The sequence below is a fragment of the Phoxinus phoxinus genome (assembly GCF_949152265.1).
Source record: "Phoxinus phoxinus genome assembly, chromosome: 1".
Lineage (NCBI taxonomy): Eukaryota > Metazoa > Chordata > Actinopteri > Cypriniformes > Leuciscidae > Phoxinus > Phoxinus phoxinus.
The window spans coordinates 49,225,738-49,249,034 of NC_136876.1; the positions used below are offsets into that span (position 1 = coordinate 49,225,738).

At 38.9% G+C, this 23,297-nt stretch overlaps 1 protein-coding gene and 1 long non-coding RNA gene across 3 annotated transcripts; both read left to right on the forward strand.

Moving 5' to 3' along the window:
* The first annotated feature begins 1,005 nt into the window (after window positions 1–1,005).
* On the forward strand, window positions 1,006–7,439 carry LOC307003815. The gene is made up of 4 exons (XR_013798825.1): window positions 1,006–1,178; window positions 6,647–6,673; window positions 6,969–7,137; window positions 7,251–7,439. It is a non-coding gene; the product is annotated as an uncharacterized lncRNA (long non-coding RNA).
* Window positions 7,440–9,228: 1,789 nt separating this feature from the next.
* On the forward strand, window positions 9,229–16,072 carry LOC307003717 (uncharacterized protein). 2 transcript variants are annotated; one of them, XM_079622457.1, is made up of 21 exons: window positions 9,229–10,427; window positions 10,508–10,648; window positions 10,817–11,021; window positions 11,117–11,218; window positions 11,325–11,518; window positions 11,600–11,741; window positions 11,824–12,438; window positions 12,519–12,652; window positions 12,898–13,017; window positions 13,102–13,149; window positions 13,259–14,142; window positions 14,291–14,341; window positions 14,431–14,475; window positions 14,549–14,608; window positions 14,814–14,848; window positions 14,943–15,008; window positions 15,108–15,145; window positions 15,224–15,271; window positions 15,349–15,502; window positions 15,588–15,698; window positions 15,920–16,072. In XM_079622457.1, the coding sequence occupies exons 2-7, from the start codon at window positions 10,547–10,549 to the stop codon at window positions 11,829–11,831; spliced, it is 753 nt and encodes a 250-aa protein (XP_079478583.1). In that variant the 5' UTR covers window positions 9,229–10,427; window positions 10,508–10,546; the 3' UTR covers window positions 11,832–12,438; window positions 12,519–12,652; window positions 12,898–13,017; window positions 13,102–13,149; window positions 13,259–14,142; window positions 14,291–14,341; window positions 14,431–14,475; window positions 14,549–14,608; window positions 14,814–14,848; window positions 14,943–15,008; window positions 15,108–15,145; window positions 15,224–15,271; window positions 15,349–15,502; window positions 15,588–15,698; window positions 15,920–16,072. The 2 variants fall into 2 exon arrangements, with proteins under 2 accessions (XP_079478583.1, XP_079478582.1); XM_079622456.1 differs by lacking the exons at window positions 12,519–12,652; window positions 12,898–13,017; window positions 13,102–13,149; ... (9 more) ...; window positions 15,588–15,698; window positions 15,920–16,072 and having other exon boundaries at window positions 11,600–11,828.
* The last annotated feature ends 7,225 nt before the right edge of the window (window positions 16,073–23,297 follow it).

The following is a 23,297-nucleotide window of genomic DNA, read 5'->3' on the forward strand; positions in this document are numbered from 1 at the left end:
GTTTCTCATTTCCCACGCCCCCTTGTTATCCTGTTTAGCTCGTTTGTCTCTGATTATTTTCTGCCCTGTCTTTGTAAGTTCTTGTTTAATGTTAGATTGTTAACGTTGATGTTGGTTGTTCCTGAGTCCCGAGTCCTGTTATCCAGTCTAGTTTCGAGTTTGTAGTCTGTTAAATAAAGCGTGTGCTGCACTTGGATCCTGCCTCATCTTTGCTTCAGCCGTACCGCGTTACACTTAGTGTGGATTTCAAAACCAAAATGACATATTACTTAACAAATAGTTAATATCACATGCCTCAACATGTAAAGTCATAACATAATGATACGTTTTCAAATCATTAGCTAATGATTAAAGCAGACAATTCGAAGTTGAAGCACATGACTTCAACCCATTGTGGTAATTAACGCATTAATTTACACTATTAGTTAATATAATATGTTATTAAGGAATGAATACATTAAGATGACACATTTAACTAATAACAATTCATATATTACTTAATCTATTAATCATTTAGAATCTTTATTAGTTGCTGATGCAGTAATAATTAATTAACGGTTTAGTTCTTCGTGAGTCACACATTAACACATGATTATCTGTGCATTAGTTACGCATGAATTAATGCATATTAGTGCACCCGTATTGTAAACACGTATTTGGAATGAGATTAAATAATAGCCTACTTTGGGAGTCTTGTTCATTATATTTATTTTCATATAAAAGCAACAGAACTTAAATTACAGCCAGCAACACTGTGCAATCACAGTCACGTTCTCTTAAAGGCATACACCCATTACATCTCCCCTTTTCACTTTCCGATATATTATTTAGATTTTTACTTAGTGTTTTCCACCCATTGTCATAGGAACAATAATTGCTCATGATCATTGAGTAGAGTATAAACGGAGGTCGGAGCCAGCTGCAAGTGGGTGGGTTAGCAGCAAGTAGGTGGAGCTTTAGCCGCAGGTGGGCTGTACAAACTTCCAGAGGATTTTGATTGGTTTATTTAGTATCACCTGTGTTGTAGTAGCTATTGGTTTATGCTCCACAGTGGGTGGCAGTAATGTGTAGGTTTTGTTGCGATCCATCAGAAAAGAAAGAAGAAAACCGCTGGCGCTTTCACCATAGACAGTAGGCTTTCACATGTCAGCGTGCCGTTGACTCGTTGAGATGAAGTGGTAAGCTTGTTGTACAGTTTTTAGTTTTGTAAAAAAGCATTATATGTTCTGAAAAAGACCATTTAATAATGTTGTTTGTTAGGGCTGGGCGATATATCGCATGACATTGTTAGGCGCATCTCGTCAGTAAAGCCGGTTCCTTGATTAGTAGTAAATCGCCATCACCTGCTTTCAGATGTAGTGGCATTTACTACACCAGGGGCCTCATTTATAACCGTTGCGTACGCGCAAAACAGACCCTGAAAGAGGCGTACGCCACTTCCGACGCATAAGTTGTGATTTATAAAAATAAACTTGACGGGAAAATGTGCGCACCTGCACGCAAACTCTGACCTATGCGTACGAACGTTTTGGAGACGGAGCAGTTTGGCGACACCGATGGTGAGCTGGAGTTAAATATCTTTTTGGTCACTTTTAGACAGAAAATCGAAATAAAACGATACATATAAAGGAAGATAATACAAATATAATTTCACTCACCAAGCCTATCACTTGAAGCAAATATCCAGACCTTAAATGTCCGCGCCAGCGAGCGCGTTGGGCCGTTAGTGAAACTGACGCATATCTATAACGGCAGATGAAGTAAAACTGTAAATCTTCATTATGATTCCTAATCATTTAAAAAAAAAAAGAATATATGATTTATTTATTTTATATATATATATATATATAAAAAAATCTCAAAATGTACAAGTGTATTGTATGTTAAATGATATGCTTTAATAAAAAGACGTTTGATATGAGTCTTAATCATAAATAGGCTACAGTTTAGGCTAAAACAATGATTTAAACTATGTTTTATTTCTGATATAAACATTTAGATTAAATATGCCATTCTCATTAACGGAGTTAAACACTTAAACTACATGACATTTAGGCCTACTGAATAGTAAAAAAAAAAAAAAGTACAAAAATAATAATTATATATATATATATATATATATATATATATATATATATATATATATATATATATTCAATAAATAGCCTATAAATATTGGTTGTGGATGCAATGCTTTTGAACACTTTTCCTTTGGCATGCTGTGTTTCAATGTTTTAACTAGATAATTGCTTCTTATGATAATAGCAGATTGTGCAAATATAATGCACAACAAGGTCTTTCTGTTTCCATTAAAAATATAAATCAATTAAAAAGACTATTTGGTCAGTGGAAAAGATTGAGAAAAACTTTATCTGAAATGTATTTTACACTATTTGATTTATTTATTCAAAAACAAGGCAAGGATACTAAATTATTTTTATTAATGTAATGTGACGGCACATCCGTATTTCATATTTTCCTAATGTCTTGTACCGTTAAACATGTTATCACTTCACGTGGATGAATAATCATATGCAAATGATATGCAGATGAGGATATGCATAGTAAAACTAGGCGTTGTAAGCTCCATATATGGTTATTTCGGGGAGGAGATGCATGTGCGCACAATCTTCCGCTGAGTGGGATTTATAAAGTGAATCCTGCGCAGGTTCTCGCGTACGCACGGTTTTATAAGTCTCAATGTTTTTTTGCGCACGCCATTTTTGGCTTTTGGGCGCACGTACACTTTTAGTAAGGATCCTACGCACAGTTTTATAAATGAGACCCCAGGAGTCCTCAACTCTGGAGCGCGAGATCCACTTTCCTGTAGAGTTTAGCTCCAACCCTAATCAAACACACCAGAACAAGCTAATCAAGCTCTTAATGATTAATACAACGTTACAGGTACACAACAAAATCCCCAGTGTTAAATCAACATTGCTCAGAGTACATATTTTCCCAATCTATAGAGTGTTAAAGTTAATGAGATAATTATATGATTCATTTAGTGATGTTTGAGCATTATTGATGTACACCTGCTGTTAACAAGCAGAATCACTGAAGAAAAGAGAAACACAAGAACTACAACTGACTTCAGCCACAGCCTTAGTTGAAATCAAATGAAGAAAACATTAAATCTGTGAAGATCTCAGCAGAGGAGGATTAAACAACTCCACAAACAGCATTACCAGCTTCACTTATTACTAACCAGACTGACTTTATTTTTGTCACAAGTCTACAGAATTGATTGTTGAGAGTTGATGATGTTTAAGTGATCAAAAAAGTGTGCTACCATTATGGTGGTCAATGTTTGCTTTAGTTGGTCTCGTGACTCATTTAATATCCACAGCAAGCTTCTTTAAGCATTTGCAATAGTGTTTCATGATAAACACTTGAGCTTTGCTGACCAAAAAGTTCAAAATACAAATATGCTTGAAAGACTTTATAATGAAACTCCTAAAGAGATATTTGTTAAAGGTCATTTGTCTCAAAATTATTATTTTATTTTGGTTATTGACTGATGTTCAGGTATAGTAAATGTGTAAGAAAAAATGTATAATAAATAATTGTCAGTGCTAAAAATGCACAACTATATCTTCTAAAAATATACACTTAGACATCAACACTTAGCATACAATCCTCAACAGTGGTGACAATAATTATCCATACTGCAGTGCATGCTGGGACTTTTTTCAAATTGTGATACCCAGCATGCATTGCAGCATGAAACTTTTTGTTTATTATCACCATTGTTGAGATTCGTATGCTGATTTTTGCTGTTTGTGAGTTCGGTAAAAACTGCAGAATAATATCTTGCATGCACTTAACAGTTTTAAAATCCACACGATAAATGATGGATGCCAACCTTAATTCCCATATGTAACGGATGTGGAAGGACACACTCACAAACGGGGTTCAGCTTCAATTTATCTTTTTTTTATGGAAACAAGAAGAAGAAAGACAATTTACATTGGCTGACGACAGACCACAGCATCGACACTTGAATCTGCTGCCACTACTAATTCGTATTATTCACATTAAACACATAGTAATGATATATAATGCGATTAACTTAACATAATACTTATAATATAAGTACACCAATGTAAATGTACAGAATAATTGCAGACGACATCAGTAATATAAATAACATTTGTCGACAATTATAACAGAATAAACACAAAGCAACATACCTTTTTTTTATGGAAACAAGAAGAAGAAAGACAATTTACATTGGCTGACGACAGACTGCAGACATTCATATGGAGAAAGATAGAAATGACACATTACTCAACTCATAATACAAATAATCGTCAGATAGTTAAGACAGATGCAATCGTCACGAGAAATGAATCCGTGCTCGCACGTGTGACGCACATGGAAATTCAATACATATTATAACACTCACAACAACCGTGTTAAAGTGCTAAATCCATTATCTATCTGTTCACATACATGTATGAAATATATTGCGTCGAAAAGATTCACTTGAAACGTATCATTTTCACAATTAATTTGTTAATGCGTCAGAGCATGAAAAGCCATACATACCCACAGCATCGACACTTGAATCTGCTGCGGTACGGCAAGAGAAGAGCGACAAAATACAATATCTGCAGTACCATTATTAGCCACAGGAGGGGAGCCTTCTAACACCAATGTATACAGCCAAATGCCTTATTTTATGAAATTCACATATAATACTCTTTAAATCAAATGTTCTTTTTAACCCTGTTACACATACTCTAGTTTCACAGGGTAGACAAGGCAAACCCCTCAAATGTATTAATGACAAAACACAGATTAATGATTTTACGTTTAACAAGTTCAGGTTCCAATGATATGCTAAAATATTCTGATTTTCCTGCTTTTAAATAATCATTATATTGTTGCAGAATATAATCTAATATGGAGAGTGACGGGTCAACAGCCCAACTAAAGCAAACACTGATCTCTATAATGGTGGCATTATATTTTTACCAATAAAACATCAACATTTAATAACACTCTGTAGAATGGGACAATATGTACTTAAGCAAAGTTGATTTAACACTGGGGATTTTGTTGTGTACCTGTAACGTTGTAGTAATCATGAAGAGCTTGATTAGCTTGTTCACTGTAAAAAATAAAACATAGATTTTATTTATATTTAATTAATAAAAATGAGGCAACAGATTACAAGCAATATTATTAATTAAATTTAACAAATTAGAATTGAGTAATAATTAATCAAATTAATTCCTTAAATGTTAACCATTTAAAATGAGTAAAATTTACAAAATATCTGTTATTTTAGCCAACATTGAAGACACCTGATGTTAACAAGCAGAATCACTGAAGGAGAAAACCATAATTAAAGTCACCATTATGGAGATCAGCGTGTGTTTTAGTTGGGCTCTTCACCGTTAAATTAATAACTTTAAGTTTTGATTGACTGCTGTACATGAGTTATAACAGCCAGATGAACAAATAGAAACGTTGATCTGATGGTGTTGGTTGTGTTTCATAATTTCACAATCATTTGACTTGAATCACTGAACTCATGTAGAGTCCAATTTACGGGTTAGATTTATTTTATGAATTCTAGCTGCATAATATCATTAGCCTTTTCAATGAAATCCAAATGATCAAATCAATAATAATAAAAAATATATGTGTTTTTTTTTTTTGGCACACACAGACATCAAGATTTAGCGTATGAATCTCAGCAATGGTGACAACCTCTGATCATAAGCTCATTATTTATTCATGCAGCAATACATGATGGGAGCCATGAATGAGTTTTGATTGGTGCAACCCAGAATGCACTGCAACATGCTTTATAAATGTCACCATTGTTGAGATTCACAGGCTGATTCATGATGTCTGTTTGTTTGTTTTTTGAATAAGATAAACTTTTTAGAAATTATTTGAATTACATTGTAAAAGTTAAAAATATTATGGTGTACAAGGCCAGTACTTCTATAGTTAATAAAGTTAACTTAAATCACAAATTGGACTCTATATGAGTTCAGTGATTCAGGTCAAATGATTGTGAAATAATGATTATGTTAAAACACAACCAAACACCATCAGATCACCGTTTGTTCATCTGGCTGTTATAACTCACGTACAGCAGCCAAACAAAAACTTAAAGTTATTAATTTAAGGGTCAAGAGCCCAACTAAAACACACACTGATCTCCATTGATTAGGGTTGGATCTAAACTCAGCAGGAAAGTGGATCTCCCGCTCCAGAGTTGAGGACCCCTGTACAACACAGAGCCGTAGTTAACTGACAAGCTGAGCCATATCGCATTAATTATCGCAGGCGATACGTCTGCGATATTTAATGCGATATGGCTCAGCTTGTCAGTTAACTACGGCTCTTTGTAGTAAATGCCACTACATCTGAAAGCAGGTGATGGTGATTTACTACTAATCAAGGAACCGGCTTTACCTACGAGATGCGCCTAACAATGTCATGCGATATATCGCCCAGCCCTATGTTTGTACACTGTTTTTAGTCTTGATGTATTAAAAAAGAATAAGGCTAAAGTGTATCCAAATACATTTCTGTAGTTTTTTTAGTAGCACACAAATGACAAAATCTGTAACGTGCATGACAAGATCTGTTCTGCATTCCATTTCTACAATTTGCTCTCCAGATTATGGATTCTGAAGACCATAATAAGGTAGTGGCAGTGTAATTTTTGTACGTTTTAGGACTGCATTGATTTTCAAATTGTAAATGTCTTAAACGTTTTGTAAATGGATTTGATTTTAGAATACAACTCCTAATTTAATTGTACAATGCATGCTATTCTTTTAAAACTTGTTTTCATTGTAGTTATGCTTTTTTTCTGCGTAATCCACAAATGTAATGTAATGTAATTGAAACATTTGTTTTAATATCATAATTATTTTATAAAATGTATTACTCATAACAATCAGTGAAATAAATGTGAAACGCATGTTATTGTGTTTTAGGTTCACTTATCAGTGAAAGATGTGCAGGACACTCTTGAGGCATACCAGTGCCTCAAGTGCACAAAATGTCACTGTCCGCTTTGTCCTAAGGACAAAATCAAATATGATGACAACTTCCAGGCAACAGGCCACCTTCAGTCCCATTTATCTTGGGTGGTAGTACATGGGTGTAAGTTGACCAAAATATTATTGTTATATTCACTATGAATAGGAGTTCGTATATCCAATCATTTTTGATAAAAGTTGAAATTTGTTAACTTTTTTTATTAATACTTATTTCAGGTTTCAAAATCTATAAATGCCACCTCTTGTGTCGCAAAACCGCGCACTACCACTGTTGTTACTGTGACAAAACAGTAATACGTCGGACTGACTTCACAAAACACCTGCTTATTCATGCAGCAGATACGAGTGCAGGTGGACAAGCCACCAGGACTGTGGCTAACCAGGGGGGAAAGTCATTCACTCTAGTTCATGGACCAACTGACCAGCCATCAGCAATGGCCAGTGAGCGGAGGGAACAGCAGCCCATAATAGATTCTGGACCAACTGACCAGCCATCAGCAATGGCCAGTGAGCGGAGGGAACAGCAGCCCATAATAGTTTCTGGACCAACTGACTAGCCATCAGCAATGGCCAGTGAGCGGAGGGAACAGCAGCCCACCATGGTCTGTGGACCAACTGACCAGCCATCAGCAATGGCCAGTGAGCGGAGGGAACAGCAGCCCACCATGGTCTGTGGACCAACTGACCAGCCATCAGCAATGGCCAGTGAGCGGAGGGAACAGCAGCCCACCATGGTCTGTGGACCAACTGACCAGCCATCAGCAATGGCCAGTGAGCGGAGGGAACAGCAGCCCACCATGGTCTGTGGACCAACTGACCAGCCATCAGCAGTGGCCAGTGAGCGGAGGGAACAGCAGCCCATAATAGTTTCTGGACCAACTGACTAGCCATCAGCAATGGCCAGTGAGCGGAGGGAACAGCAGCCCACCATGGTCTGTGGACCAACTGACCAGCCATCAGCAATGGCCAGTGAGCGGAGGGAACAGCAGCCCATAATAGTTTCTGGACCAACTGACCAGCCATCAGCAATGGCCAGTGAGCGGAGGGAACAGCAGCCCATAATAGTTTCTGGACCAACTGACTAGCCATCAGCAATGGCCAGTGAGCGGAGGGAACAGCAGCCCACCATGGTCTGTGGACCAACTGACCAGCCATCAGCAATGGCCAGTGAGCGGAGGGAACAGCAGCCCACCATGGTCTGTGGACCAACTGACCAGCCATCAGCAATGGCCAGTGAGCGGAGGGAACAGCAGCCCACCATCGTCTGTGGACCAACTGACCAGCCATCAGCAATGGCCAGTGAGCGGAGGGAACAGCAGCCCACCATGGTCTGTGGACCAACTGACCAGCCATCAGCAATGGCCAGTGAGCGGAGGGAACAGCAGCCCACCATGGTCTGTGGACCAACTGACCAGCCATCAGCAGTGGCCAGTGAGCGGAGGGAACAGCAGCCCATAATAGTTTCTGGACCAACTGACTAGCCATCAGCAATGGCCAGTGAGCGGAGGGAACAGCAGCCCACCATGGTCTGTGGACCAACTGACCAGCCATCAGCAATGGCCAGTGAGCGGAGGGAACAGCAGCCCATAATAGTTTCTGGACCAACTGACCAGCCATCAGCAATGGCCAGTGAGCGGAGGGAACAGCAGCCCATAATAGTTTCTGGACCAACTGACTAGCCATCAGCAATGGCCAGTGAGCGGAGGGAACAGCAGCCCACCATGGTCTGTGGACCAACTGACCAGCCATCAGCAATGGCCAGTGAGCGGAGGGAACAGCAGCCCACCATGGTCTGTGGACCAACTGACCAGCCATCAGCAATGGCCAGTGAGCGGAGGGAACAGCAGCCCACCATCGTCTGTGGACCAACTGACCAGCCATCAGCAATGGCCAGTGAGCGGAGGGAACAGCAGCCCACCATGGTCTGTGGACCAACTGACCAGCCATCAGCAATGGCCAGTGAGCGGAGGGAACAGCAGCCCATAATAGTTTCTGGACCAACTGACCAGCCATCAGCAATGGCCAGTGAGCGGAGGGAACAGCAGCCCATAATAGTTTCTGGACCAACTGACTAGCCATCAGCAATGGCCAGTGAGCGGAGGGAACAGCAGCCCACCATGGTCTGTGGACCAACTGACCAGCCATCAGCAATGGCCAGTGAGCGGAGGGAACAGCAGCCCACCATGGTCTGTGGACCAACTGACCAGCCATCAGCAATGGCCAGTGAGCGGAGGGAACAGCAGCCCATAATAGTTTCTGGACCAACTGACCAGCCATCAGCAATGGCCAGTGAGCGGAGGGAACAGCAGCCCATAATAGTTTCTGGACCAACTGACCTGCCTTCTACCACAAACCAGAAACACTGGGGTCTACCATCGGTGGAGCAGGAGCTAAGACGTCATAAATCAAGTCAAAAAAAAGTTTCCTGTCCTAAATGTAATGTGACATTATACTTGAAAAATTTACAACGACACATACAAAGAAAGCATAGAACTGAAAAAATTGACATGTGTGCAGATCGCCACCTTGCCAGCCAGTGTATTGATGCAAGAAATGGTATTTTTGCAGTTGCCAAAAATTTCTGTGGGCCACCTGTTCCTGTTCATGTTAAACAAAAGCTGAGAGGTCCAAGTGAATGCGAGATGGATGACTGTTCATTGTTTTATGATGTAGCAGGTAGGAGTGGGCATCAAGCATTTAGATGTTCTCACCTAAGGTCACTTGACTTTTGTTCAACTCCCTCAAACACCTGTCATCTTGAGGAGGACACACTGAGTGAGCTTGTAAAGCAAAGATGGTTTACAGACAACAAGAAAGAGATGTGTCTTGCTCGACTAAAGGAGGCAACAGACCAAAGTGCTCCACTTGCTGTGGGTGTTGAAATTGGGCCACCCAAAAAGCATTATGTGTCTGTCTTGGAGAACAAACCATCATACTACAGTCGATTGGGAAGGGTGATGGTTATGTATGATGCCCGGAGAAACAGCTGGCATTGTCCCTGTGTTAATGCACGGATGTCTTGTCCACATAAGTATGTCGCAAAGTGGTTCCTTTTTCAAACCAATAGACAGCTTTTTAAATGTGTCAAATCAACTGGAACAGAAGAAGATAACTTGGATGGTCATCAAGAAGATGACAAGGAAACGATGGAAAAGCCGCTTGGACTTGGGAAAGAACTTTTGCGGAGAATTTTAAAGTATATCATGGATAAAAAACGGTATCCAACACATTTTCCTGAAAATCTTTGCAGAGGAGTGTTTGATCCTCCCCCACCAAAGCATATTGTGCCATCAGAAAAGTTCTGCACTGAATGTGGTTATAACTTGCCTCTAAGTGACCCCATCCTTATCACAGCAAAAGCTAAGATTGTGACCCTGACATGTGTCTATGAAGGTAAGTGTTATAAAAAAATAAAATATTACAGCATGCTGTTATATTCACATCTATGTGTATAATCAACTTATTCCTTTCAGGAATAAGCACATACTTGAGGAAATGTCTAAGATGTGGAAATGGAGTACCGTTACCAAGACTGGGAACATGGAATCCACAACTTTAACAATCATATTCTTATGGGTTTCCACTTGTGTTTGTATTTAAGGGCATCACTCCAGGTATGGTCCCTGTACATTCTAAATGTGCCTTTATTCCTAAAAATTGAAGCTCTCTTTCTCTCTTTGTATATATTGTTCATTATACCTTCCCACAGTCCTAATTACTGCTTATTGTTTCTAAGTAACAATACCTGCCACAAAGTATAACACTTTTATATTTGTCTGTAGACTCATAATGCAGCAGGCAGAGTTTTCAAAGCTATGGAACTTGCATCTGGTTTAAAGCTTCCTTCACATAACCATCTGTTTCATGGTTACCTACATTTTGAAGCATTGGTGCAACATGACTACAAATATGCATGCATCAATTGTGGCTCTCATCCCCCTGTGGTTATTATGGATCTTCATAAAAAGGGAGTTTTCAGTATGCCAGGTATGACAACATGCACATTAAAGCTATTCTGACAATGTTTGTTTTAGGCTTTGTTTGTATTGTGAGGAACAAAGAATGTTGGTTTCCTTTTGCAGTGAGTGAGGTACCTGATCCAACCGAGTATACTGGGCAAGTTAATGTGAGAGACTTCTGGGAGTCTCTGTCCTTGAATATTATTTCCCTTGGGTTTGTGAAGGGTAAGATATGTTTTTTTCTTTGTCACTGAAGTAAATTGTACCTGCCTCTATTGAATGATTGATTAACAAACTAAAACAACATATATTTAAATGTTTTCTCATGTAGTTGGAGAGGAGAATCCATTTGTTGTCAAGCCGACCTTTGGTTTTTGGGCACCGTGGATTGGACCAGAAACTCAAAAATCTGATGTGGTTTTAAACACAGAGTGGGAAAAAGTACACCGCCCAACAAAAACAAAAGAGCAGGCAGAGCTAGACATCACTGAAGACAGACTCCTCGAGGAAGTCATGAAAATGAAGGTCAGGATTATTTGTAATATTTGCTGTCTGTGTAAATATGTATCATATTTTTACTTTTTTTTTTCTCTCTCAACTTTACAGGTTGATGATGTCAAGAAACTGTGCAAAGCTTGTGGGGTGGATCCCTGTGGTTCAAAAACAGACCTTATTTTCAGGCTTTATAATGAAATAAGGAGTAGGAGTACTTATGATAAGATTTTTGAGAAAATCTGGGGTGCATCAGGTAAGGAACCATACTCTGATTATGGTTTTGTTTTTCAATTGAATTTAAAGAATTTATAATTTTTTATAATTGATGGTTTTAGGAGGCTAGTCTGCAGTTATGTGCCCATGTGGAGTTGTATACAGCCTGAAATTCAACATGAGAGCGGAAAGTCCAAGAGACTATGTTGATATTTTACTGTCCTGGAAACATTTACCAAATGTTACCATTTATGATTTTGCCAGAGGTCTGGCAACACATGGGAATCTGAGGGACCCGTTGGTGTTGCCATTTGCTCCACATGAGGGAAGACTACTTAGCCCTACAGAAGAAAACATTTATTTAGCCAAAGAGGGCAAGGTCAAGGTTAATCTTCCCTGGTTAACAGAGCCGCGAAATCCCCCCGATATCAATGGGCATCATTATGTGCTATATGATAAACTGCATGAAACGAATGCGAAAGATCCCAAGGATTTTTTAAGAAGAACTGCTCTGGTGCCAGAACTGGCTGGGAAGGTTAATACCCAAGTAGTAGAACAATTCTTTGCTCAAATGGAGAAAAACAACTACTTCTCAACATGATGGCACCCAGCTCTCAGATCTTTCTAATTCGTAATATAGTCCACCATCACAACACCCAGCTTGAGGCTGGAGAAAATACAGAAGTCAATGGGAACCAGACAAACCTTCATGAACAAGAATGGGCAACTTATTATAGGTAACATGTCTGTGTTTGTAACATACTTTTTTTCATTGAGCATGTGTACTACGATTATTATTATTTTTTTCCCCCTTTAGGTCTATCTCAAGATATCTCAAATGCTGACAATATTAAGGTTCTGCAAAAAGATGAGGCTATGACTAAACTGCAGAATGTGAGTGCTAGCTCCAGGTGTTGGCAACATCCATTGAGCGCAGAACTACAGGAAAAGGTATCAAGTCAAGCCAGCTTTATAATATTGTACAACATTTCAGAGCAGCTTTAATGAAAATCATACCGTTATGTCTCATAATTTTACACTGAGCAGTTTAATGGCTGAGACATACAATTATATACAGTATGATAATTATATAAATTATCAACCAATTGAGATTTAACAATAATAATGAAAGGCCTATAGAAGATAGAATTGTAGTTAATTTGAAGAATGTTGTTTTTATGCGTTTTCATTTTTAGGTTTCACGTGTACTGGATGAGACCATGGATCCTAAGGAGCATATTGTATGCGTTTATGGTGAAACACTTACCCGTGAGGACTTCTTGATATTAGGACTACAGAATAATGTAGAGGCCATGGTAAGACAATGGAGTAACATGCACTCATGTGTTAGATGTGTAATTTGCATTATCATGGATTTTATTTTTGTGCCTCTAATGCAGATTCTGAATTCCTGTCTAAGGGTTATTGCACAAATTGGGTCCATAAGGGTATTGTAGTATTTACTACCAATGCACTACATATCAACAGTATAATATGTAAATTACAAAACAAACAAAAACATTGTGTAAATACTGTAAAATCAACTTTGTGTTACAGAACATTGACATCTGGGTGACCAGCAGTTACATTCAAACAATTTTTTCAATCCATTTATAGTTGTCTTATTGAAAAGTTTGTTGCACAATAATAGGTAAAAGTGTGTTCGGACATTTTTCAGATTATGAAGCCAAAGCAAAGACAACTTTTCTTTCTTGACTCGCTCTGTGGCTCTGGTTTGAGTGATGCCAGATACATTCAATTATACAGGTCCTTCAAATGTTCACAACAGCAGTGTGGTAGTTCTGTTTAAACCATACTGCTCGTTTGTTTTTGTTCCACTTATAACTTAAGGAATTAATTATTGTTACTATGTTTTACTAAGGTGAACATGAAACTGAATTCCAACTTATTGTACTTTTTTGATGCGAGTTAAACTTGTGTGTGTATATATCTATAACATCTATGTGAATATAATATCTATTCCGTTAATATCCATTCTGTACATGTGCACTGATCGGTCTCGCACAGCAAGAAAAGTACAACTGGGTCAATTTGGATTTCATGTTGACGTCAAATTGTATGGTAGTTCAGTTTTAGACCATACATTTTTTATTTATTTTTATTTTATCTTATTTAACTTACTGTTTGTTCATTCGTTCATTCAAATTATTCCATCCCAACTGTTCAAAAATAATTTCCATGCTTGCAAGTAAGCGTTGTTGCAAAATTCCTCTTAGTTCCATTAATCCAGCCAGGTAGCCCGCACACACTTCCTTGCTAGCACTGGTATTTCCTTAAAGAACAATATTTTTGCTCATCTTTATTCATTGTTCATATACCTCTGTCTTTTTTTATTATTATTTTTTATTATTATTGATAGAGAGCTTGCCCAAAAAATTGCACCAGGACTATGGTCGGAGACTGTCCTAAATGACATTACGGTGGGAATTATTATTATTATTATTTTTTTTTGATGTCCCACATGACTATGATCACAGCTTCTGCTGTAATGTATACAGTTCTTAATTTACAAGTTGTTGTGTGTTTATCATATCAATTAATAATTTATGGTGTGTTTGATTTCATTAGGACAATGCAAGACAAAGGCTGTCAAATAACTGTGGAGTGTTTGTCTTGATGGCAAGTACAGAATATGTAAATGAAGAACATCGAGGTGTAATCAATTGCTGTTACTTATTTAACTTTTTTTGTTTCTTTGCATATTATAGTATGCACTGTATGTTGTTCTGGGACAGAAGTTTGACTTCACTGAAGTAAGTATTTTTTGTAGCTATATGCATATAATATAATTGAAAATTATACTAATTCATTACTTTATGTACACAGCTAAACATGAAGAACATAAGAAAATGGTGGTGTGCCGTCTTGCTTGATAATTTCTCTAGAGTAAGTGAAAAAATTAATTGGTGAATAAGTTTTTTTTTTAATATTTAAAATTGGACCATTAATTAGATTTTTTTTTGGTATTAACAAAAGTCTTTACTGTCATTTGTGATCAATGTAAATGCACCCTTGCATTCAATTAATTTTGATATTGTACTTGTTCTATTGCTTTATTTGTTTTTGTTGCATGACAATCAAATTGTGGAAGACATGGGAGAAAGAGAAAACGAGCTTTTGTAGCTGGTATTGTCAGCTTTTTATATTTTGCTGATATTTTTTGTCAAATTAAAAAATAATGGATAATTTTATCACTGTTTTTATTCTAATCCTCTTTCAGAAGAAGAAGAATGCTCTGCATCCCCTGAATTCTATGCGAAGAAAAAAACTGAACTTGCATTTGAAAGTAAGGACTTTGATATGAAACAAAATACATATACAATGCTGGGTTTCAAATTATGTAACTATAATATTGGTCAGCTAATTTTAAACTACTTAATTTTAGCAGACCAAACCCCAGTCGTGCCTTCTGTTTTTAGCAAGGTATGCATAATTAATTTTAATGATGATTTAAAATGTGTATCATAGAACAATTTTAATCCACTTATATTTTTCTTTAAGGATGAGCTGCTAAAACATGATGACCCTCCATCATGCTTCATCTTCAAGGTAGTTGAATAATGTTATATAATGTGCTTTTTAACATCTTTTTTAACGGCCTGTGCTAACTGTTGCTATCTTTTCAGTTATCAGGAGCATTGTTGAAGAAGATACTTCTTGAAGTTGTTCTTCAAGAAAGAGATTCTGCCTAACTGCCCCTGTCATTGGCTTGCTCCAGGTTCAGGGACATAGTTGGGGATGACAATTTCAGGAACCAGGCACACTTCTTATGGCTAGAAAGTAAATATTGACATGAAAAAATAAAACGCATAACAAGAGTATCATTGATAATGTTAAATGTTTTGTTAATTTTTTTTCACCTCAGGTGTTGCATGCTGGAAAAAGAAGTCACCTCACTACAGACAGCTCTTCTGGAGGATGTACTCAATCTCCACTTGTTTGGAGTGTGGGTTTGAGTACAAGTGCTGCACACCTGGTACGTTTTGTGTAAATTGGTGATGAATAAACTAGTTGTTAGTCTAAATGAAAACTAAAAATCTAATTTACTTATGTCATCCCTTGGAGTTTAAAAGTTCTGGACACCATTCACTTGCATGGCATGGACCTACAGAGCTGAGAAATTATTCTTAATGTTTGTAAATGTTCATTGTCAACTATAAACCCTAGTTCTTGTTGTGCTTCTTGTGTATTCACCAGGTTATGCTGGGAAGGGAAAGCGAGGCGAGCTCCAGGGCATTTATTCTGAAACCTTCTACCCTGGATTTTGCAGTTTTCACTGCATGCAGATCAATTGTAATCTATAGTGTCCTTACAAATAACAAAAGAAGACAAAAAAGAATCAAATCAAATAAACACTTTTGCAATCAATTCTGAGTGACTTGTATGTGATTGTATTCACGTTCAGAATTTATTTAAAAAAAATTATGCAGTAAAGATGGATGGTAACTTGTTTTTTTTTTACATTAGCCAAATGTTTTTCATGTATTTACACATTCACTTATTCACCAATTGCATCACATTTTAATATGTTAATTTACTTGATACTGTAGGATTGTAGAATATGGAGCTAATATTCAGGAATATACTTGAATAAGGCCTACAGCCTGATGAATTTAAAACACCATCACTTTAAGTATGGTAAAAGGTGTAAAGACGTGACTTCATCATTGACAGTGAGTGGTATTGGACACGCACACAATAATAACAAAGCTGTAAGAAATCAGACTATGATGAGGAACGTAATATTTGATCGTTTATTTTCATTACTGTCGCTACTTCCTGCCATACTCACTCACCGCCGTCCTCGGCAATGATAGCTTGGGGATTTCCGCATAAGCTCCTCCCACTTGCGGCGTAAACTCCTCCTACTTGCACATTTGTGAAATCCCTCCTACTTGCGGCATAAGCTCCTCCCACTTGCGGCGTAAGCTCCTCCCACCTGCGGGTCTCCGGGCTGCAGCGATACATACATGTGATCATTTACACATCAAGGCCCATATTCATAAAAAATCTTAATGCAAAGAGTAGCTCCTGTGACAAAATTAGTGAAGAAAATTATTAGAAATGCGGGCGTTCACTCTTAAAACTAAATAAAAAATAATTCAGAAAGCATCTTAGCCCTTAAAAGAGGTCTTAAAGTCCCACTCCGATCATATTTTGAGCTATTTTTAAACATTCCCAGTGGTCTTTAAATTATGATTATGCCATTTTTAGCCAAAATCTCAAAACCTGTGCCGTTTTCTGGGACTTCGCTTCGGCAGAGCGGCAGTAGCTCATTAGCAATTCGCCTCTGCGTTGTGGGCGGAGCCGTTGGCACGGAGGAGCATTACAGTATTATATATACACGTTAATTATTATTATCCGAAGTTAATCAAAGTTATCACCGATCATTATTTCACTCCGAGACGTCGCGGTAAAAAACAGCTCGACTTCGCCTCAATATTTCATCCCTCCCACAGTGATCAATCAGGACATATTTAATATCAGTGGATTGCTCGGAATTTCGGGATTATTATGATGCTAATGTCATGATGACTCTCTCACGAGTGATGGGCTTGACACACGAGGCGACAAACGACTGCGACAGGCGAAACTCGTCGCCACCCGGCGTGTGCAAGTCTAACGTTACTTGAACGAGCGCGGAATTTCCATAGACAGTATATAAGAGGGAATTTCACATGCACGAATGTCCCCTGTTGCTTGGGTGGAAGAGGCTGGCTGCCCTCTCTCATTATGTAATGATGTAATTACTGACGGGATCAGTCTGTGTTCTCCAAACTTTAGTTTTGACGATTGATAGACGGCGAAAAGTGACTTATTTGTTACAGTATGTTCCAATTTGAGTATGAGCTCGTGGCCCCGCCCAGTGGAGTTACTACGTCACAACTCCAGTCTATTTTAAACAGCATTTTAGCGTCTGCTACTGATTCACAGCCATTTGAATGTAGAAATACTCAGAAATACAACTTTGAGCTAATTTTTCTCAAGATATGTCCTCTAACATCAGAAAAATGTCACAAGAACATGTTAACACCTAGAAAAACATGATTTTCATCGGAGTGGGTCTTTAAGCTCAAAATGGTTAGGAGTACGGACGAGGACTTTTAAGAGGCTTAAGAGTTTCTTCTTTAGCAGAGGAGAAATTACAGAAAGACGAAGAGGAGAAGAAATGTGTTGCAGAAAATGGATGACAGTGAGTTAATAAGACGCTGTAGATTAGATCGTGCAGGGATCATGTTTGTGACAGATCTTGTTAGAGACACGCTAACATCTCCGACACAGCGCAGAATGCCAAAGCGCCAGAAATGAAAGTAATCACTACATTAAGATATTTGGCAACTGGGAAAATGCAACAATGCAGCAGTGATGATCTGGGTCTGTCATAACCTTCTGTACGCTGAGTGATCACACACACACACACTTCCAGAACCTCCTATTGTGTCGCAGTTCATTTCCTTTCCACTGGACATTCCCAGCTTGCAGACTCAAACAACTGCACTTATGAATATAGCAGGTTTCCCTGGTGCGCACAATCAGGGGAATGAACCGGTAATCATTTATTATTAACCGCTATAAACTCCCACGTCTTCTTCTTGCCTGTGCTTTGACACCCGGCCCGCATTTTCCTTTAAGGACGGCCTTGTGTTCATCCACTAACTGGGCTAACAGTAAACACTGTTCCTCTGTCCAGTTGGGCTTTCTCATCCTTCTTGTTTTTTATTCCATGTTTGCTATTACAGTTTTTTTCGATTGCTAAACGACAGTGAGCACAACTGGAGCTACATGTGCAAAACTCTAACTACAGTCTGCACTACCAACAGTCACCTGAGCTAAACAGTTCACATCACCTGCAAAACTCACTCCAAGCAACACAACTCTTAACATATGGCTCAAAACAGGCTCAGTGCAGCCAAACACTATGCACAACCCTCACTGAGATAACACACACTGTCACTCAGAACACACTGAGAGTAAAAACACTAGCATCAAACACCAATACAGAAAATACAAAGTTTTCATCTTTACAGTTTGAACAATTTCAGTGACTTCATACAAAGTAATATTTTCTTTAAAGAAAAGAGTGACATTTTTTCACATGATTTATTTACATTTTTAGAACATAATTCTTTAAGGTAAATGAAAATGAGCAGTTTGCTTCAATAGTCTGTCGTAATTTACGAAATTACTGTAATTCGAACAAATAATTGCGGGGCTAATCCTGCCTCTCTCTAGCATCAGGCCACAGGTTTTCATCAGCATCTAATGTTCTCTCTTGCCATGCACCTGGGGAAGAACCTTCTGGAGTGCCTTATCCATCCCTGCAGTCCTCTGGACTCGTGTCCTCACACCCGGCACGCATGGCTTCCAAAAGAGACATTTGGTCATGTGGGTGGTGGTGACCAAACACTTTCCACCTCTAGGCAGAGAAAAACTCCTCTATTGGGTTGAGGAAGGGTGAATATGCAGGCAGGTACAAAACCATAAATCTGCGATGTGCTGCAAACCAATCTGTGACAGCTGCAGAGCGGTGAAAAGCAACGTTATCAATCAATTCAATCAATCAATTTTTATTTATAAAGCGCTTTACAACAACCAAAGTTGATCAAAGCGCTGGACAGAGACAAAAAGTACAGACAAAAAAAAAAAGAAAAAACAAATACAATAAAATAAAATACAGAACATCTATAAAATCATTATGCTAATCAGTCGTCCATCAGGTGTCAAAGGCCAATTTAAAGAGATGGTGCTTCAGCCTGGTCTTGAACAAGGGCAAGCCCATGATGGAGCGTAATTCCAGGGGCAGAGCGTTCCAGAGTTTTGGCCCCGCTACCGCAAAGGCACGATCACCCCACTTTTTGCACCTGGACCGTGGGACCACCAGCAGATGTTGTTCAGAGGAGCGCAGGGCTCTGCTGGGCTGGTGGAGGGTCAGGATGTTACACAAATAAAGAGGTGCAAGGCCATGGATGGAGCAGAAAACGAACAGTAAGATCTTAAACTGGATTCTGAACTCGACCGGGAGCCAGTGGAGAGAGTGCAGGACAGGAGTGATGTGGTCATGTTTACTGGTGTTGGTAAGAAGCCGGGCCGCTGCATTCTGGACAAGCTGTAGACGGTGCAGAGAGGCCTGATTTAACCCGATGTAGAGGGCATTGCAGTAGTCCAAGCGTGAACTAATAAAAGCGTGGATTGTTTTCTCAAGGTCACTACAGCTGAGGAATGGTTTGACTTTGGCCAACCGACGAAGCTGGAAGAAACTTGCCCTGATCACAGAGTCTACCTGTTTATCGAGCTTCAGACTACTGTCCAAAATCACTCCAAGATTCCTGACTACAAAACTGAGGTGGGTGGTCAGAGGTGCAAGATCGGGAGCTGCCTTTGTTGAACTAGAGGTATCAAATAGGATAAATTCAGTCTTTGAGTCATTTAGACAGAGCAAATTCTGTGACAGCCAATGTTTAATGTCATGCAGACATGTCTGGATGGACAGTATGTCTGGGGAGTTCTGGGCAACTGGCAGATAGATTTGTACATCGTCTGCATACAGATGGAAAGAGACATTATACCGGGATATCACAGAACCTAAGGGGAGCATGTACAAGGAAAATAGAGCAGGGCCAAGGATGGAACCCTGTGGCACACCAGAGGAAAATGGGGCTGGAGAAGAAGAGAGATCATTGATCATCACAGAAAAAGTTCTATCTGCTAGGTATGACTTGAACCACTGCAGCACTGGTCCTTGAAGGCCCACCTGCTGGGCCAGACGGGTCAGGAGGATAGAATGGTCCACCGTATCAAATGCTGCAGTAAGGTCCAGCATTACCAACAGCACAGGTTTTTTGGCGTCCAAGGATAGCAAGATGTCGTTCTGTACTTTTAACAGTGCAGATTCTGTGCTGTGGCGTGCCCTGAAACCGGATTGAAATTTTTCAAAAATGTGGTTTTGATCTAAGAATGATTGGAGTTGTATGAAGACGAGCTTTTCCAGAACTTTAGAGAGAAAAGGCAGATGGGACACTGGTCTGAAATTTGAGAGAACTGATGAATCAAGATTAGGTAAAACCTTGGGAGAACCCAGGCTCAGTCGGGGGCCAGTTCTCCTCTGGCCAATGAGTGAACAGTGTATGAAGTTCAGAATGAATCAGAGTATTTGTCCAGTTCCGGTTGGTTGAAGTCGGAGTGGAGAGGAGGAGAGACTGGTTGACACTTCAGGTCAGCGTCCTCGTCGTGTCCTGGCGCTGGTCCTTCATCAGATCTGGATACGGCCTGGTTCCGGTGGACAGCAGTAAACCTCGGGATAGACAGAGAGACTAATATTAGCGTAGACGCCATCCTTATTATGATGTACCAAGTACATCAGGATTTACGGGAAGTGTTCCCGGTCCCGGCTGTTCTAAACTATGCAGCCTAATTATAGAAGTCTATAATGTGTTATGTGTATGCTAGGCCGAAGAGATGTGTTTTTAGTCTAGATTTGAACTGACAGAGTGTGTCTGCTTCCCGGACAATGGTAGGAAGACTGTTCCAAAGTTTTGGTGCTAAGTAGGAAAAGGATCTACCGCCAGCAGTCGATTTTGATATTCTAGGTATTATTAACTGGCCGGAATTTTGAGATCGCAGTAGACGTGAAGGACTATAATAAGTTAAGAGCTCGCTCAAGTACTGCGGAGCTAAACCATTTAGTGCTTTGTAAGTGATCAGCAATATTTTAAAATTTATACGATGTTTAATAGGCAGCCAATGCAGTGTTGACAGAACGGGGCTAATATGGTCATACTTCCTGGTTCTAGTAAGAACTCGAGCTGCTGCGTTTTGAACTAGCTGTAGTTTGTTTATTAAGCGTGCAGGGCAGCCACCCAGTAGAGCATTACAATAATCTAGCCTTGAGGTCATAAACGCATGAACTAATTGTTCTGCATTATTCATTGAGAGCATATGACGTAATTTAGATATATTTTTAAGATGGAAGAAAGCGGTTTTACAGATACTAGACACATGACTTTCAAATGAAAGATTGGTATCAAAGAGCACACCCAGGTTCCTAACCGACGACGAAGACTTAACAGAGCAGCCATCAAGTGTTAGACAGTACTCTAGGTTATTACGTGTGGAAGTTTTTTGTCCAATAATTAGAATCTCTGTTTTTTCTGAATTTAGTAGTAGGAAATTACTAGTCATCCAATTTTTTATATCAGCTATGCATTCCGTTAATTTTGTGAATTGGTAGGTTTCGTTAGGTTTTGAAGAAATATACAGCTGAGTATCGTCGGCATAACAGTGAAAGCTAATTCCATGTTTCCTAATGATATCTCCTAATGGTAGCATATACAGAGTGAACAGCAGCGGTCCTAGTACTGAGCCTTGTGGTACGCCATACTGAACTTGTGATTGATAAGACATCTCTTCATTTACTGCTACAAACTGATAACGTTCAGATAAGTATGATTTAAACCATGCTAGTGCAATTCCACTAATGCCAACATAATGTTCGAGTCTATTTAAAAGGATGTTGTGGTCAATGGTGTCAAATGCAGCACTAAGATCCAGTAATACTAATAGAGAGATACAACCACGATCGGATGATAAGAGCAAATCATTTGTGACTCTAACGAGAGCTGTCTCGGTACTATGGTACGGTCTAAATCCGGACTGAAAATCTTCGCAGATATCATTTCTTTCAAGAAAGGAACACAGTTGTGAGGATACTGCTTTTTCTAATATCTTTGACAGAAATGGCAGATTAGAGATCGGCCTGTAATTGACTAGTTTTGTAGGATCAAGTTGCTGTTTTTTAACAAGCGGTTTAATCATAGCTAGCTTAAAGGTTTTTGGTACGTATCCTAGAGACAAAGATGAATTAATGATATTAAGAAGAGGATCTATGACATCTGGAAGCATCTCTTTCAGCAGCTTAGTCGGTATAGGGTCTAACATGCACGTTGTGGATTTAGATGATTTGACGAGTTTGCAAAATTCTTCCTCTCCTATAGCAATGAATGAATCAAATTTTCCCTCAGGGAGACTACAATGCACTTCCTGATGCGATACTGTATTAGACGGTTGCATAGTTATAATTTTGTCCCTGATATTATCGATCTTATAAGTGAAGAAGTTCATAAAGTCATTACTGCCCAGTCAACACGGTGATCTCACAGTGATCTCATCATGTGGTCACAACGTGAGCAATGTGAGTTCACAGTGAGCTAAAAGTGTAACCTCACAGCGCACTCACTGTGTGCTCATGGCCACAATATGAGCTCATCCCAGCTAGAACTGTTATTGTTCTATGAATGTTTTGAGAGCATTATATTATGTTATGGTTTCTGTAGCTAATTTTATTTTTGTTACCAGAATGTTAAGTAGGATAACAGTCTCTAAAAACATTTTAAAAATGTTTAGTGATTACATTGATAGAACATTATCCCCTAACATTATTATAATTGTAAGCCACCATTATGGAGGTCAGTGTTTGCTTTAGTTGGGCTCTTGACCCTTATATTATTTACTTAACATGTTGTGTGCCTTGTTGTTATTATAACAGACAGATGAACAAAGAAAAAAAGTGATCTATTGG